At 42.9% G+C, this 18,271-nt stretch overlaps 1 protein-coding gene and 1 non-coding gene across 2 annotated transcripts in view; both read right to left on the bottom strand.

The window, feature by feature from the left end:
* Positions 1–13,048: 13,048 nt before the first annotated feature.
* Positions 13,049–18,271, bottom strand: part of LOC126383030 (neuromedin-U receptor 1-like) — a 7,339-nt gene continuing 2,116 nt past the window's right edge. Inside the window, exons 2-4 of the mRNA XM_050033405.1 lie at positions 16,182–16,906; positions 15,260–15,490; positions 13,049–13,359 (exon numbers count right to left, since the gene is read on the bottom strand). Coding sequence (XP_049889362.1) covers positions 13,049–13,359; positions 15,260–15,490; positions 16,182–16,869 — 1,230 coding nt within the window. The 5' untranslated portion in view covers positions 16,870–16,906. The remainder of the gene's footprint in view (positions 13,360–15,259; positions 15,491–16,181; positions 16,907–18,271) is intronic.
* trnar-ucg (transfer RNA arginine (anticodon UCG)) lies at positions 17,353–17,425 on the bottom strand. Its single transcript has one exon. It is a non-coding gene; the product is annotated as a tRNA-Arg (tRNA).

Genomic DNA, 18,271 nt, shown 5'->3' with positions numbered 1-18,271 from the left:
TCTTACCTGTAATTTAAACACTTTTGTTTTTGCTCCCATTTTTCACAGGTTTAAGTTAAAGATCCAAGACTTTTTCATGCACTCGGTAGATGTATCTCTCTAAAAATCCATGTTAGTGAGCACTTCTCCTTTTCCAAGATAATCCATCCACAATGCTACAGATGCTGCAAGTTTTCAGGGAGCGTGCCACTGGCATGCTGACTGCAGGAATGTCCACCAGAGCTGTTTCCTGTTAACACATCCTCACTCCGACCACGTCACATATCGACGTTTGGTCATGGACTTTCCACATCCACATACGCCGTGCAAGGTACCCTGGTTGCGTTGGTTGTTGACATTCTGGGTCGCTGTGTCAAGTTCTGCCTGTTACATGCATTGTCTTCTTTCAAAATACACTTATGTTTTCACAGGAAACTTAAGGTTTACAGCATTACGTAGGTACAACACCGCAAATTCACGTTTTCTCCCTTCAACAACAAACATACATGGTTGGGTTTAGGAAAAAAGAACAGGGTTTGGCTTTATAATCTTGCAGGACACAAACACCGCTCTCTCGGGTGAAAGTCAGTGTTTGTTGGACCCATCCACCACCCCTCTTGTCCGCCCCATTCGGACTTTGCTGCCCTAACTTTCGTCCTTGTTCCACTGCGTTTCCCCCTCACGCAACCGCGTGCCGTTACGCTATAACGGCAACTGGCTGTGTATCATGCTGACATTAAAGGACGCCTTTTCTATTGGCTTCTGATGCTGCAAGTCACTGACCAAGCACCAGATTTCGACGAATTCGGAGTGAGACCAGGCTCAAACTGAATGTTCATTTTACTACCATAACATGTCTCCCGTGGTGTTTCCCTGATTTGGTAGTGCATCCAACCATCCTTACACCCGCACAAGTTGGTTATGATAACAAACTGCTGCCAGGTCAAGACCCTGGTGAGGATGATGAGCATGCAGATGAGCTTCCCTGAGAAGGTTTCTGATATTCTTTGGTGGTGCAAACAAGTTGTTGCATCAGCTGTTTAGATGGCTGGTCTCAGATGATCTTGCAGGGGAAGATGCTGAATATGGAGGTCCTGAGCTGGTGTGGTTACATGTGGGGCTGTTTGTCTGGGTGGGGGAAAATGATTCTGGAGACGTCTTATGGTATTAAAATTAATATTCAGTTCAGGGGCAACAGCTCAGATGGACATTCCTGCAGTCTGCATGCCAACAGCATGCTCCCTCAAAACTTACGAAATCTGTGGCTTTGTGTTGTGGGATAAATTTTAGCGCCTTTTACTGTGACCATCTCAAGGCACACCTGTGTAGTGATGCTGCTGCTTAATCAGCACCTTGATACGCCACACCTGTCAGGTGAATGGATTATTTTGGAACAGGAGTGCTCACAAACACAGATTTTAACAAATTTGGGACTGACGTTTGACAGAAATATGCCTGCTGAGTGCATTAAAAAGTCTGAGATTTTTAACTCAAAATTGTGAAAACTGTGAGCAAAAACAAAAGTGTTGCGTTTAAACTTTAGTTCAGGTGTACTTTGTTTTGGTGTGAGTTGCTAAATGTTATGTTATTATTAGTTAAGCAGAAAGAAAGTTGTTCCTGCATGAATCTGCTCACAACAAGGTCTGTGGATTATCCTGAGCACCATCTAGTGCCATTGCATTCAAGAAGAGGCAGACATCTCTACGGCCGAAATCTCCAATACCCAGCAACTCACACCAAAACAATCTAGACTGATCAATAGCACTACAGGTAAGAGGAAAAATATCTATTTTTGATTTTGTGGTGAACTGTCCCTTTAAAATAGAGAGTAGTAATAACAATTAACCCATAATGCATGTCATGTTTTAGCAGAATATGAATTATATTCCAATTAATCTTGTCTCATACAAGAGAAAATGCAACCTTTCTCTACATCAATTGCTTTGGTAGTGATGTGTGGTTTACTTTAATGCAGCTATTGACATACTGCGCATCTCACTCCATAATTCTCTCCGAACCAGTCCAACAATAAATTCAGTCTGTGACAGAGAACAGTGTGGATTTACGAGCAGAGGAGGATGTCTATATTTAAACTTCTGCCACAACTGTAAACAGATGTGCAGTGGTTTAAGTTAAAGAATTGTTTTATCCAGCGCTCAAACAATAAGCCGTCTGTAACACCAATATTTCACTGTAACACAGAACATCCCATCAACACTGACTCAAAGGAGGATGTTGCTGGTAATCTTCAAGCTCCTTTGTTGGAGACTGTTGGTGCTTTATTTAATAGATCACAGCAGCAGAGTCACACACAGCTGTGTAAGAACACACTCACTGCTCGTTTTAAGCTGATGATATTTAGTGTCTGAAAAATGTGCAGCCGAATCTTCAGGTTTCACAAAGTTATAATAATAAAATAAGATTACATAACATTAGCCCTGCTGTGTAATTTTACCAATTACATTGCTTGTGCAGCCTGGAGGTGCATTTTACTTAAAAGCTGGCTCTAAATTCTGTCTGTGAACTCTGTATCCTGCCCGCATTCTCACCCAGCAGCACTGATACTACCTCAGGTAAATGTCAGACAAGATTAATTGCTTTGCTATGAACCACAGTGCCCAGTTGTTTTAGGAAATTTCTTTTTCTTCTCCTTATGAGAACTTACATTTCCTTGAGTCCTCACTCTTCTCACATGACCGGGAATGACCCCCTGCCATCTTTAAGGATCTTTTAATCCCTTAAATGCAGAGGAAACACAGGTCTCTTCTTCACATCTTTCTCTCACATCCTCACGAGGAGATACGTTGGAGCTCCTCGTGAGGATGTGAGAGAAGGTGGCACGTTGTATGGTAGCCTCAGCCACCAGAATATGAATGTGTGTGAATGGGTGAATGTGACTTGTAGGGTAAAAAGCGCTTTGAATGGTCAGAAGACTCAAGAGGTGCAGGTCCATAACTTGAATGTGGATAAAATGATTCAAACGTGTGACCAGTGGTTCCCAGCTGGTGGGTCGCGGGTCCAAAAGTGGGTTGAGGGGCATTTTGAATGGTAACGTATCAACTTTATTTTTAAGTACAGTGAATTTCCAGCACAGAGCTTTCATTTTGAAGTGCAGTTTTCTGCTATAGAGTGAGTAAATAACAAACGCCGACTTAACAGAGACAGCAAACTAACTTGAGACATGGCCAAACACAAGTATGACGCTGAATATATCAAACTGTGTGGACCTTGAACTAATGACTAAGGAGAAATCTGGACCCTTTGGCTGAACCAATTTTCCATTGCTCTAGACTTTCATAACCCTGATAGTGAAACAAGTCCTTGCGTACGGGTTGTGGCACTCAAAAAAATGTATCCACTGATTTGCAGACGTCTCTTTTGCCATGTAAGTCTATGGGGAAAAGTCTGTTTAGGCTACATGTGACGGATATAATTCCACACAGGTAAAACTGGCTTCAAAGCCCGATGCACCTCCTCAAAGGCTCTAAAAACTACACACCAACGCTAGAGTCAAAGTCAGGCAATCAACCCGTGGTTCATCCTCTTGGGACCTTGAGTGTCTCTACGAAATGTCACAGCTGTTCATCTAATAGCTGTTAAAATATATCAGTCTGAACCAAAGTGGGACGTCGTCATCCCCAGAGCCATGCTGCTAGAACGTAGATAAAAACACTAAGTGATGAGATATTGGATTATGTGAGCCGTGTCTTTCTCCTGTTCTCCTGGGGAGTTTCTCCCTCTTGACTTTGCAGGTGTTTGAGTCATTTCAGCACAAGAGCATCAGACTTAAAGACATAAGGAAAATGCAATCACAGCAGAACTCCTGTGTCCTGGGCTTTACCTGCCTTTCGTGAAACAGCTTGCGTATAAATTGAGCGGAGAGCTAATCTCACCCACTAAGGCTGGTATAACAGGGAGAAAATGAAAACAGTGAAGCGGTGCCAGAGTTTAATCAATGTGCTGTTGATATCCCTTTTCCCTTTTATCTGCCAATATTTACAGTCTCCAGATTACTTTCTGCTTACACGGACATTCGCCGTAGCCTTGTAAGTACATTTTTCAGATGGTGTGTGAGCTTATTTTGCCAGGTACCACGCTGAATAATGCTGCGACTCAACCTTGACACTCCAATACCGGTCAGTACAAGCAATTTACAGGAAGGGAGGAAGGAGAGAAAATGGTGTTCTTCACATTCTCATTCACAGGCCGGGGTTCTTTATAAGAAAATTCATTCCTCACAGGACATTTGCCCTAGAATCCGTGGTTAGGTCCATTAGTATTCAGGCTTTTCCCCCATAATAGTCCATCCTTTCATTCTCCATCATGCATTCTGTTCAGGATCAGAGGACACGGAGGTGATGGCATGCACAGGGCCGATGCTTGGAACATCCTATGTTGAGTTTTTAATTAACTGTACTTGCATGTGCTTGGACTGTGAGATGCATCCGTGTCCATTACCAACTCTGAACTGGAAAACACTGGTTTCCAGTACAAGGCTTTCAACCACTTATTTATTTTTTTGTGGTCACTTGTGGGAGGCGGAACAAGCTTAAAACAGAGAATTAGCAAAGTCAGACATTGCCTTGGACACTGTCTTGGAATATCATTACAAAATGTAATGGCAACCCATTAGATAGTTGTTAGGACATTTCAGTCGGTATCCAAAGCTTTAAGTTTAGTTTTTGACATTATTTCACCAAATTTATACCCTTTAAACTTCACGTTTTCATATGCTTCACCACAGACTGTGACATCACCCATCTGTTTTTGGACTCGTTTTTTCGAGCCTCAAGTTTGGAATTTCACATTTTGTTTTTTTGGAGCCAGAAGTGACCATATTTAGAGGAGAGGCTGGAGCTGTGTAGGAGCGAGGGGTGGATCTGACTGAGAAGCCGAGGACACTCGCTTAATTATGTGAAAGTTAATTAATAAAATGTAAATGGGTGAGTTATATAAAAATTCACCCTCTGTACAGTTGGGAAATGGGGAAATGGGAAAATTAGCTACAGTTACCATACCAGGTTTTTGTACCAGGTTGTAAACATGTTTATCTCTGCCTCAAATGTGGGCATTGTAACATGGGGGTCTATGGGGACTGACTTGCTGCTGGAGCCAGCCTCAAGTGGCCATTAGAGGAACTGCAGTTTATGGCACTTTGTGTAGGCTTCCGGTTTGGCTTCACCCCACTACTGGATATTTGTTTGGATGTAGAAAACTCCCTCCACAGGCTGCCTGTGCTGCTGGTACTGAATTCTAAATGATGGTGCTGCTGATGACACAGGTGAAGGACAAACCAGTCTAACTTCTTCTTTTTTCTCAACTTCTGTTTCTTGTTAGATTTGACCTTCGAGCTCCAGTCCATCAGTGTCAGTGCCCATCGTCACAATACACTCAAACTCATCTCATTATGAGACACCTCACATCATCCTCTCCGCAGTGAATCACTTCTCCTCCTCCATATCCGTCTTGTCTCTGATGGACATTTGCACATTACGTCCTGTCCTTGCACTCATCTCAAATTATCATTCTGATGTTAAAAGAATATTGTAAGACTGCTGCAGCTCATAGGTTTCAATTCCCTATCATTTGCTGCTTTAACAATGGTCTGTAAGTGTTCCGTTGTGTCTATTAAGATAAATTAAATTTGTGACTCTCTACTTACATTATGTTGTGAGTGAGTCAAAACATGTCAGGGTGATGCAGATGAATCACACATTTCCATGTAGGTTGAGTTTGAACAGATGAAAACAAGTGATGTGAAGCAGCAGTGGAGAGTAACTAAGTACATCTACTCATCTACTTCATTCGTCTTTAGTTAGGCTTAGCTTTAGTAACCTCTCAGATTACAATTTTTCATCCCCTTCCTGTCTAGTGTTCCTACTTGTTAAACTGGAAAATGCATCGTCACAAAGCTGAAAACAGGGCGGGTTTTCTGAGCTTATGTAAACATATGATGATCTTATAGAATATGACACATTGCTGTAAATTCACCTACCCAGCTATATATAAGGGGAGGTAAAATTAACACATCTACAGCAGTAAAATACAACATACACATTAATGCAGCAGTAATATTCATCCAAAAACATCACATATAAAAGTAAATGTCAGGGACCATTTTTATCTTTGATACTTAACGTGGTTTTACTTAAACCTCCTGCAGCTCTCCCCTCTCTGTCTAAGCCCACCACAACCGTGAGCATATGCACATGTCTTGTAGAGTCAGCCCCTCCTTGCCCTGCTCTCTCTTAACTTGGTTTATCAGACCACAAATGAGACAAGTTTTATCAAGCTGTGGACTGCTTCCCTGGTCACTAGCATGGGAAATGGAGCTGCGGTCGGTAGCTGTAGTGGCTAAAATTCAAACGGTGCAAAACCCCCAATGCCTGGTGTTACAGCAGGCTGGTGACCAGCAGCAGCACTGGAGATAACCTGTGTAAAGGCAGCAACAGAAAGTTTGCCTTACCAGTGGGAAGTCAGGACTGACACAGATTTTATAGTTCTTTAGCCCCTTTTAGTTTTTGTTTTCTTCTGTTTTCTTTCCTCTTCATAGTCATTACGCATTTTGTAGTTCTATGTCTCTTTGTAGTTTTATGTTTCTTTGTGGTCGTTTTTTGAGTATATTCATTTGAGTAACATTTTGCAGGTGAAGGCCAGGAGAACCCCTGACAGTTTAAGCCCCTGACCCTGTGACCTCTAGGCCTGTTCAAAATTCATCCATGCCGAGGACACACTGTGATTCGAGGCTCTAGTTAATGTTAGCTACATAACCGTGAATTTGAAGCTGCAGGTGTAAACCTTTGGTTAGCAGAAAGCTAAACTATAACTGATATTTTCTCTCCATGCTTGAAACACTTCATTGATACTGACATGTTTTATCTAATTTTTTGTCAGACTCTCTTTCAAGCAGTCCATTTTCTTTTTTTGGGTCGCTTTGCAGTGTAGGCAGTTGTTGTCAGTGCTGGAATAGCAACTTTCTCTGCAGGATTCTCCGCCATTGAATCAGGCTTTAATTGAAGGGATGTGCACCTGCATTGGCATTTAGAAACACCCTCTCTCCAAAATAACCTGTGATTAGTGAAAGTCTCCTGTCATGTATTTGATTCTTTAAAGCCTGAAAGCAGAGCCAAGAGGACATGTACAAGTCTAGTTTTCTCCCAGACCACCTGAATTACAATATGCTCAAAAGTTATCATGGGATTTTTTTCCCATTGACACCAAAATTAAACTGCCTACCCCGGCTCAAAGTAAGATTTTAAAAGAGGGATTTTACTTGTAAGATTTTCTTCCAGCGCTGATGTGAGACCAAAACCTTCACCTGCAATCCACCTCCCCTTATACGACTCCCACTGAGCATCACATTGTCTTTTTATTGTTTCCAAATTTGGGATTTTATGGTTTCCAACATGCCATTTCTGTGAGTGAAAGTCAAAATGAAACACATCGCATTTCTCATTTGGGCTGATTCCTGCTTTAATTTCACAGCGCCCACACTCTGCTGCTCACATAATTCTTTAAAGTTAAATGATACTGTCTGCTTCATATTGTCATATCAAAGCGCCACGGGTGGTTATAATAACCGCGCTCGTGAATGAATACCATTACCTCAGTGAGACTGTGATGCTGCCTTTTAAACGAGACTATTTGTGGAGCCGGTGGTTAAACTGTGTTTTCTCTTATAGCGATGGAAGTTGTGGGTAGACTGCTGTTCATTACTGTTGGTGGAGCACATTGATAACAGTGTGTCATTGCAACGTGATTTGTCTCCATCCATCAGTCAGTTGTCGTATGTCCTCCTGATTCAAGTCGATCATCATTAATGTTTTCTGTATTATTGATCCAGTGACAGCTTCTTTCCCCTCTACCCCTCATAATTATCATCTCCATTTGTGCAAATGAGTTTTCCCCCTGCTCTGTGTGTCACCCAGTTGAGATGAGACAGTCAAGTGGAAAGGTCCTGGTAGCTCTTGGCAGACGTCATCACTCATAAATAACTTGTGCTGTCGGGCAGCACTTTAACCATGATGTTTCCACAGAAGTCTGGTTGATCTTTAAGAGTCTGAACATGAAAACAAGTGTAAAGACTTGTTATATGCACATGTTTCCAAGCTAACACATAAGAAAAACACATTGTAACAGCAGCACTGGTGTTCGAAAGCAGGTCATTTAATCATATTTACTATTTCAAGGGTACACGTTGAGAAAAAGATACATGCTTTTTTAAATACTGCATCGGGTTATGAACAGTAATCAAAGAGTAGATAAATATTCACATGTCCTACATACAGGTATGTTTACACTTCTATGTTTTACTACAAGAAGAGCAACAGATACAGGTGATCCTTCAAACCTGGCATATTTATTTTTCCTCTTACCTGTAGTGCTTTTTATCAGTCTAGATTGTTTTGGTGTGAGCTGCTGAGTGTTGGATATATCAGCCGTAGAGATGTCTGCCTTCTCTCCAATATAATGGAACTAGATGGCACTCAGCCTGTGGTGCTCAAAGCGCCAAAAAAATACATTTGAACACTCAACATCAATGTCTCTCTCCAGAAATCATGACCTGGTTACTCAAGATAATCCACAGACCTTGTTGTGAGCAGGTTTTATGTAGGAACTATTTTCTTTCTACCGAACCGCCAACTGTATCACTGCGCAGAAAGAAGTGTTCATCTATTATCTATTCGAGCAAACAATTCAATACTCATGTAACCAGCACCAACAATGTCACTGCTTGGTAGTCTCACTCACCAAACCTTTCTCAAGAAAAGAAATGTCTGGCTGGGCCGACTCTCACTTTAAGATTGGAGGAAAAAACACCCCGGCTGCTTGTATTTCTTTCAACCAATCACAATCATTCTGGGCGGTGCCACAGCAACGATGTGCTTGCAAAAATATTGCCGGGGGGAAAAAGGTTTCGGTGTAACACGCCCACAAATATATCGCCTACAGGACGCGAACCATGGCAGAAAAATGGCTCCATCCCCGCAAGATCAAACACCGCAAAAGTTAGTAAAGGACGTGTTGAAAACAGTTGAAAACTGCTACACAACCGGAGGTGGTAGGGCGGGACTTCAGCGGGTGGCTCGTTCCGCCCAATGAGAGGCTGATCTATGCAGCGAACTTCCGCCCACTCAGACTAGCTGTGCAGAAGGAAGTGTGCATCCGCTCAATTCATCCTCATACAATGGTTTGTACTGTAACGGACTGGGTGATGTGATGTTATCTGTATGGATTCTGTCACTGTTAAGAATGTGTTATGTTCACCTGCAGTGAAAAGGTCTCTTTTGGCAGTTACTGAGTTTTCTGTAATGTCAGTGAATGTGTCACTCTCAGCGAGGTTTTGTGCTTTTAAACGCTGTGAAGCCTGTCAGTCAGTTCGTGCCTCGTAGCTTCATTGCTAAGGGACGCTACAGTATAACATCCTCCAGAAAGGCACATACAACTCTTTGTATGATATCTAACGAATTAGTGCCCCACGAATGATGTTGCGTACTTAACATAAAGTTACTTTGGCTTAGTTTTAGAAACATGGTTGGGTGTCTTTAGGTTTAGACGTATGTAGGTTACATTTAGGAAAAGAAACGTGGTTACGATGTACCTCAGAATGACTCAAAGTTCACTTCAGTCATTTTGAGGTTCTGAACACCGGTCTCCTAGAGGATTGCCCCGTGTTTTTTTGACCTATCCACCACCTTAATCTGCCTCCTTAAGGGGACTACTCCCTTCTTTACTCCCATCAGTGCATTGGTCACCTGATCACAGCCTTGCAAAATACACAAATTACTGGCTCATGATTACATGGGATAGATACGAATTTTAGTGTATTACTTTTTCAGAATCGGAATCAGAATGTCTTTTATTGTCATTGTATCATTAAAAAACCCACAATGAAATTAGGAGTGCTACTCCTGAAAGGTGCCGACCAAAAAGGCACCAAACTGGAGAGCGAAGAGCTGCTGCACAAACACCTGCTGCCATCTTGGACATCACTTTCAGGACGCCATAAATGTTGACATCTCGCACTGTCACGAGCACAAGCTTCTCGTCCATGAGTAGATGCACTCTTCCTTCTGTGCAGTGATACCGTTGGCCGGTTTAGTTTGGTAGAAAGACAATAGTTCCTACATGAAACTGCTCACAACAAAGTCTGTGGATTATCTTGAGTAACCAGGTCATGATACTAGAAAGAGACATTGCTGTTGAGTTTTTCAATTTGGTGCCACCAAACCAAGTGCCATTTCGTTCCACTTTACTGAAGAGAAGGCAGGCATCTCTACAACTGATATCTCCAACACTCTGCAACTCACAATAAAGCAATCTAGATTGATAAGTAGCACTACAGGTAAGAGGAAAAATATGTATTTGATTTGGGGGTGAACTGTCCGAGTAAGTACACAAAAAACAGGTGGAAACGTGACAAACAGCATTAAAAAAAATCATTGTGTCTTCAGTATTTTCAGAATATTATTCAAATACTTGTAAGGCACATGACTAATCAGCTTTGCTACTTGTTACAAATACCATAGACAAACCATTACCTTGTGTTTATTTACCCTGCTTCAGTTAATTGACTTTCATTTTCACCCCTGACTCATTCCTAGACAAAATGTTCTTGCTTTTAAACAGGAGCCATTGTGCATCCATTCTTTGCTGTGAAAGCACGCTGATAGGCAGCAGAAACTAAGCCAGCCTGGAAATGTTATGCTTGAAATTATACAGTATGCACAATAAATACATTCACCATCAACCCATTAGCTATATACATTCAGGCACAGGGAGAACATGCAAACTCCACACAGAAAGGATTCAAACCCAGAACCTTTCTGCTGCGAGGCGACCGTGCTAACCATCGTACACAAATACAAGAGACAGACGATGGGTTACATTTCCCATGCATGACAATGCTGTTGTATCATTCATATGATAATTTCATTGTTCATCCAAACATTGGCGTCAGAGAGGTCGATGTTGCTCCATCTCATCATTTTTTCCACTTCATTCAGTCTTCCTCAGTCCTCTGTCGAAACAGGATTTCAGTCACTGTAGATATTTCTGCAGTCTGGAGGACTTTCAGATACAGTAGAAGAGTGTGCGGCTATGTGGAATGCTTGTTTTTTAAGTCAGTCTCTTAAAAGAACAGTGTGTAAGATTTAGGGGGATTTAGTGGCATCCAGCAGTGAGAATTGCAGATAGCAACTGGATGAAACTCCTGGTTAGTATTCCTCCAGTGTTCATTGTTTCTGAGGTTTTTACGGGGAGCTGAATTATCCACAGAGGTCTCCTCCTCTTTCGAAAACAAACCGACCCGCTGATTAAAACCAGTACAAACACTGAATAAGGCATTGTGTTACAAATCACTGTTTTTCCTATGCTGTTTGGCATGTCGCAGACCAGCTGCTCTCACAGCATCTGCTAGTTTGTGCTTGCCTTTCATCTCTGATAAATTAAGATCCAGACGTTCAAAAGGTTTTTATCAGGAGCAGAATCAATCACAGAGGTCTCTTCCTCTCCAAAGCAAATGAACCAGGGGTCTCATTTATAAAACAGTGCATAAGATCTATACTAGAAATGTACATACAGACAAAAGCCAAAAATGGCATGCGCCCAAAAATATTCGACAATTTCTACAATCAGGCGTCCACCTCACCATGTGCGTCGCCAATTTCCTGTCTCCAAAATGTTCATACGCGTGGGTCAAAGTTTCTCCCCTCAAGTCTGTTTTTATAGATCACAACTTATCCATGGGAAGTGGCCTACGCCTCTTTCAGGCATTTCATGTGTATGCAATATTTGAAATTAAGACCCCAGGTTATTTAAACAAGTAAAAACACTGAATGAAGCATTTTCACATTAAAAAAAAAACATTTTTCCGATGCTCTAGTTGCAGAGGGACTTCTAACTACAGTGGCCGATGTGAAAACGTCAATGACCCAATCTAGAGCTAGTTTGGTTATTCTTGGCTTCTGTAGAAACATGGCGGTGCAACGTGGCGATCTCTGTAGACAAGGACCTGCTCCCTATGTAGATATAAATGGCTCACTCGTAGGTAACAAAAACATACAGACATCCATTTTCATCCGCTTATCCGGGGCTGGGCCCGTACCACCTCAACTGACCCCTTTTAATGCGAAGGAGCAGCGGCTCTACTCCGAGATCCTTCCAGATATCCGAGCCCCTCACCCTATCTCTGAGGCTGAGCCCAGACACCCCACGGAGGAAACTCATTTCAGCCGCTTGTATCTGCAACCTCATTCTTTCGGTCACTATTCAGAGCTCATGACGATAGGTGAGGGTTGGGACGTAGACGGACCAGTAAATCGAAAGCTTTGCCTTCTGGCTCAGCTCCCTCTTCACCATGGTGGTCCGGTGCAGCGCCTGCATCACTGCAGATGCCGCACCAAACCGCCGATCCATCTCCCACTCCATTCTACCCTCACTTGTGGACAGGACCCAGATAATTGAACTCCCTTGCTTGAGGCAGTAACTCTCCCCCAGCCCGGTTTGCCAGCAGATTCGGAGGTGCTGACTCGCACCTAAATGGCTCATTCTAAGGTAACAAAAACACAATGATTCTCATTTCCATGTGATTATACGAAAACATAAGAAAACATACTTATTATAATCCATTTTTGCCAACACATCCCCCTAAATCTTAGACACTGGACCTTTAAGGCTTGCCACATAACCTTTCGTTATGTGGTTCTGTCCATTCAGGGAAATGTCATTACATCTTCATGCAACATCCACCAACACTTTGAGGGTTATCCTTCCATTTGGGGAGCCTTTCTAATATGAAGGTCAATGGGCAGTGACTTATATTTAGTCATGGATGACAAGTCAAAGGAAAAACCAAAGAAAAGTGTCTTATGAGGTGTTGGAACATCACAGGCCATTCACATTCACTCATTTTGTGTGTTGGTGATGGTGGTAGCTAGCTGAAATGAATTCTGGATACTTTGTAGGCCATAGGATATGATCCACAACATTTCCAGGCTCTTGCATTTCTCTACTTTGGTTTTTCCTTTAACTTCTGTATATAATGTTCTCGGACGTCCTTTAGCCCCGACTAAGAACATTTCACGCTGTTTAGCGTTTTCTCGCTCAAGGTGCTGCGTTGGGTCATCTGTATGCTTGAGTGTAATGACCAGCTGTGAGAATAACAGGTAAAGTGACTGAACATTTCTCTGAACCTCGTGGACATGAGGTTGTAGAGGATGGGGTTGACAGCAGAGCTCAGGTAGAAAAAAACTCCGGAGACGATGTGGACGTGCTCAAAAACCTGGAGGTGCTCCTCGGACGTCTGGTCGATGTAGCTCCACATCAAGCGGTCCACGTGGAAGGGAGCCCAGCAAATGCCGAACATAACCACCAGCACACCTGTACAAACCAGACAGTTTAGGTGAACAGTAGTAAACTGGACAGGTAGATTGAAGACAGGCAAACAGAAACACATGCACACATATTGTATACACTTGTACAGCCCAGTCACCAGAATAAAATGTTTGCATTGTACATTTCTGAACAGATATGTTACATTTATACATTTCATACATATGAAGTAGTTCAGATTACATGAATATGAGCTGAGTTTCTCATCAGGAGGAGGATGGTGTGACACCTTAGGCAAGACAGCTGCCAAGCAGCTAGTCTGAGTGGGCGGAAGTTCGCTGCATAGATCAGCCTCTCACTGGGCGGAACGAGCCACCCGCTGAAGTCCCGCCCCACCACCTCCGGTTGTGTAGCAGTTTTCAACCGTTTTCAACATGTCCTTTACTAACTTTTGCGGTGTTTGATCTTGCAGGGATGTAGCCATTTTTCTGCCATGGTTCGCGTCCTGTAGGTGATATTTTTGTGGGCGTGTTACACCAAAACCTGTTTCCCCCTGGCAATATTTTTGCAAGCGCACCGTTGCTGTGGCACCACCCAGAACGACTGTGATTGGTTGAAAGAAATACAAGCAGCTGGGGCGTTTTTTTCTCCAATCTTAAAGTGAGAGTCGGCCCAGCCAGACATTTCTTTTCTTGAGAAAGGTCTGGTGAGCGAGACTACCAAGCAGCAGACCACTGTTCAAGACTAACAAATCTGGGGGGTTTAAACGAGAGTTCGGGAAATGTCCAACCATTTTTGTAGCGACAAAAGCAGGTGTTTTTTAACAAGAGTTTAGGACATCTTTGGCCTTTTTTGTAATGACAAAAGCAGGTGTTTTATGATGATAGATGGGACACATCCTGCCATCTCTGTAGCAACAAAAGCGTGTATTTTTTATTTTATTTTATTTTATTGTTTTACAATAGTTCAGGACATGTCTTGCCATTTTTTTGACTACAAGAGGGTAATTTTTAACGAGAGCCCGGGACATGTCAAAATGTGTTTGTAGCAAAGAAGCAGGTGAGCTTTAATTAGAGTTTGGAAAATGTCAAGCGGTTTTTGTAGCAACAAAAACAGATGTTTTTTAACGAGAGCTCGCGACATGTCCAAGCATGTTTGTAGCGACAAAAGCGGCATTTTAAATTTTTTTGTAATGACAAAAGCAGGTGTTTTATAATGATATATGGGACTTGTCCTACCATCTTTGTAGCAACAAAATTGTGTATTTTTTTTTTTTTTTACCATAGTTCAGAACATATCCTGCCATTTTTGTGGGTACAAGAGGGTAATTTTTAATGAGAGTTCGGTACATATCAAGTGACAGATGGGGTTGAGTTTATTGAGAGTTGGGGAAATATCCAGCTGTTTTTGAAGCGACAAAAGCAGGTATTTTTTAATGAGAATTCAGCACATGTCCAAGCGTGTTTGTAGTAACAAAAGTGGGTGTTTTTTTGATGAGAGCACAGGAATGTCCAAGTGTCTTTGTAGCAACAGAGGCGGGTGTTTTTTAACGAGAGTTTGGGACATGTCCAAGTGTGTTTGTAGTGGCAGAAGCAGATGAGTTTTAATCGTAGGTTGGGAAATTTCCAGCAGTTTTAGTAGCAACAAAAGCGTACAAATTCAAATGTAACATGCAGAAATGTACAATGCCAACATTTATTCTGGCAACTGAGCTGTCACATGACATTCCCAGACACACTGGCAATCCTGACGTCAGTTTTAGTTACCATAATGTGACAGACGTCTAGACAAAGCTGAGACCAATGGGCTGTAAGTTAAAACTATACTGGAAACAATGGGTGTACACACACACACACACACACACACACACACACACACACACATGCACTCAATTTAAATGTAGTTTTCTGCTTCTTAGTAACTTGAAGAAAACCAAAATGACACCCACACAGCATCTTGGTGACTTGCAGGTTGCGTTTGCTCAGCTTCTGCTTGTGAGACCTGGACAGACTTTCTGGTCCAAAGCTACCCCTGGTGTCCACCACAGTTATCCTCTCCCTGTGCAGATGCAGGCCAATGAGCAGGTAGAGAACGCTGATTATCAACATGGGGAGTAGGAAGAAGGCCAGCGTGGAAATCAGGATGATCAGGTTGTACATCCATTTGGGCTTAGTCACATCTGAGGATGGAAATGTAAGAGATAGATGTGTCAGTCAGATCATGATCCCACCTGTACCATGGCTGCTACAGCTTTTTATACCACTGCAAAACCTCCTAGCCCTCTCTGAGGATGGCAAAATCAATCAACAACTATTAGATGCGGATCTAACTTCAGTGATCTTTGACTTTTCCTTGATGTTTCCTCTGGTGTTATTGGCTGCCTGACAATTTAGTGTTTTTAATAGCATTCCTTGACAACTATTGTATGGATTACCATGGCATTTGGTTCAGATATTGTGAATGTGAACTACCTGTACATGCAACCTACACTGTACTGTATATGGTAATGTAGTTTGGTCAGACCACACTGGATTAGAGTATTAGAAGGTCAGGTCGCCAGACTATCGCAGGGCTGACACATTCATTCACACCTATGGGCAATTTAGAATTACTGATTAACCTGCATGTCTTTGGACTGTGGGAGGAAGCCGGAGTACCCAGAGAAAACCCACACTGATGGGACAGACACCCTGGGTTCGAACCAGGAACCCTCATGCTGTGAGGCGACAGTGCTAACCACCACGCCACTGTGCCACCCATTTCAATTTTAACCATTTGTATTTAATGTAACTCATTTTAATTCTAAAATCCTAAAAGATCTGCTCTAAAAACAGCAAAAATTAAATCTCAATAATGAAATCTATACGTACAGCAGATAGCAGATCGGGGAAACTGTCGTCCAAACCTTGGAGGCAGCACCGCAATCCCATGCAGACTGGTGTTTGGCACAGCACACAGCATGGACAGCACCCACAGCACGACGATGACCCTCTTGACGTGAGCACGTGTGGCCATGTGTTTGACTTTGAGAGGGTGCACCACCGCCACGTAGCGCTCCACGCTGAGCGCTGTGACATTGAGGATGGAGGCGAAGCAGACCGTCTCAAACAGGAAGGTTTTGAAGTAGCAGCCCCCCTCCCCGAGCAGGAAGGGGTAGTTCTGCCACATCTCATACAGCTCTAATGGCATGCCCAGCAGCAGCACCAGCAGATCAGACACCGCCAGGCTCAGCAGGTAGTAGTTAGTGGGCGTCTGCATCACCCTGTGGCGCAAAATGACAGTGCAGGTCAGAGAATTGCCCAGCACACCCACCAAGAAGATGGTGAGGTAGGTGACGCAGACGGGAAGGAAGATGGGGGACCTTGAGGGCCCCAGCTGCTTGGCCAGATACTCCTCCTCACTCAAGCACATGTCACCCAGATCTTGTGCGGTGGCATTAGCCAACACCCAGGAGATATTCATCCCACACAGCACAGCAGCATCGGGGCAGCCCACGTCACTGAAAACAGTGGCAGCAGATGTGAAAAGAGCAGCGAGGGAGCAGTTTAACTCCGGCATGTTGCTGATCGGCAGGAAGGTTACTTGTATTTTAAACCTAATGGAAAAAGAGAGAAGAGAAAAGGTGCATTTTAAAGACTTGCCTCACCAGTTTTACACATGATGTTCAGCCTACTCATCAGAAGGAGAACTACAGAGTGTGAAAACAGCTGCTTATAATGTCTTCTGTGGCTCAGGATGGTATGGAGCCTCCACTGGCTTTTTTTCTTTGCATTCCCTCATATTCATTGTTTAATTCTCAATCTGCACAATTTTTCAGGCAACTGGCAGCTGAAATGTGCCTATATCGCAAATCCTCCATACACAGCACACACATGCAACATGTTCATAGCACAAGGTCAGTTATGAGCAGCGTGCCTGGAGCAGTTTGTGGGATTGCTACGTTGCCTAGGGGCGAAGAACTGGCTCCTCTCCAGCTGCCAGTCCACACGTGATCTGTAAAATATGCTTCCACCATGAATACTGAAATCAGGTCAGCCCTGTCAACCACGAAGGGACTCGAACCCTCAATCTTCTGATCCGAAGTCAGACGCCTTGTCCATTAGGCCACGTGGTCTTGCTTCTGTGTTGAAATATTTCTCAGTCCCTTGTGATATATTTGTGTACTCTCACAATACTTCTCTTCCTCCATTCCTTCTGAGCTATCGGCAATGTCCGTTTCCACTCAGCAGCTCCCAGTGGAACGCCCCAGTATGGATCAGCTCATTGTATGTCACAGCTAGGCTTTTAGTAGGCTGCTATAGTACTAACAATTGGAGGTGGCTAAAAGCTCCTTCACTGACACTGCATGCTCCTGGGCCACCAGAGGCTACAGCAACAGCAATTAACTTATGTAAAGTGTTATTGAGTACCATGAAAAGCGCTTTATAAACAAAATGCATTGTTACTATTATTATTATTATTTATAGTGAGATGACTCACCCAGGTGCACACAGTGAGCGTTTGTTGGGGACAAAAATCACAGATCTTATACTACGTACTAACTGATACTAGTCATGTGAAAGACTGCTGCAATTTTTTTAAGCTCCTTATCTTAAGTATTTTTAGATGTTTATACAAAACATAAACACCATAGAGGGACACTATGGGGGGCACTCCAGTTGAGAATTTATGAGTCCATGTGTTAAATGTCCTTTAATTCATTCACAGTGAAGCTGCATCCATGTCTTCTGAAATAAAGACAGTCCATTTCTTCCATTTTCTAAGAAGAACAGGTACACTGTGGTCATAAAGGGATGGACACGGTCAGCAACAATACTCAGGTAGGCTGTGGTGTTTAAACCATGCTCAGTTGGTACTAAGGGGCCCAAAGTGTGCCAAGATAATATCCCCCACACCATTACACCACCACCACCACCAGCCTGAACCGTTGATACAAGGCAGGATGCTTTCATGTTGTTTA

This window comes from Epinephelus moara, chromosome 21 (assembly GCF_006386435.1).
Source record: "Epinephelus moara isolate mb chromosome 21, YSFRI_EMoa_1.0, whole genome shotgun sequence".
Classification (NCBI taxonomy): Eukaryota; Metazoa; Chordata; class Actinopteri; order Perciformes; family Serranidae; genus Epinephelus; species Epinephelus moara.
The sequence above is the reverse complement of the archived record's forward strand: the minus strand, read 5'-3'. Positions and strand labels throughout refer to the sequence as shown.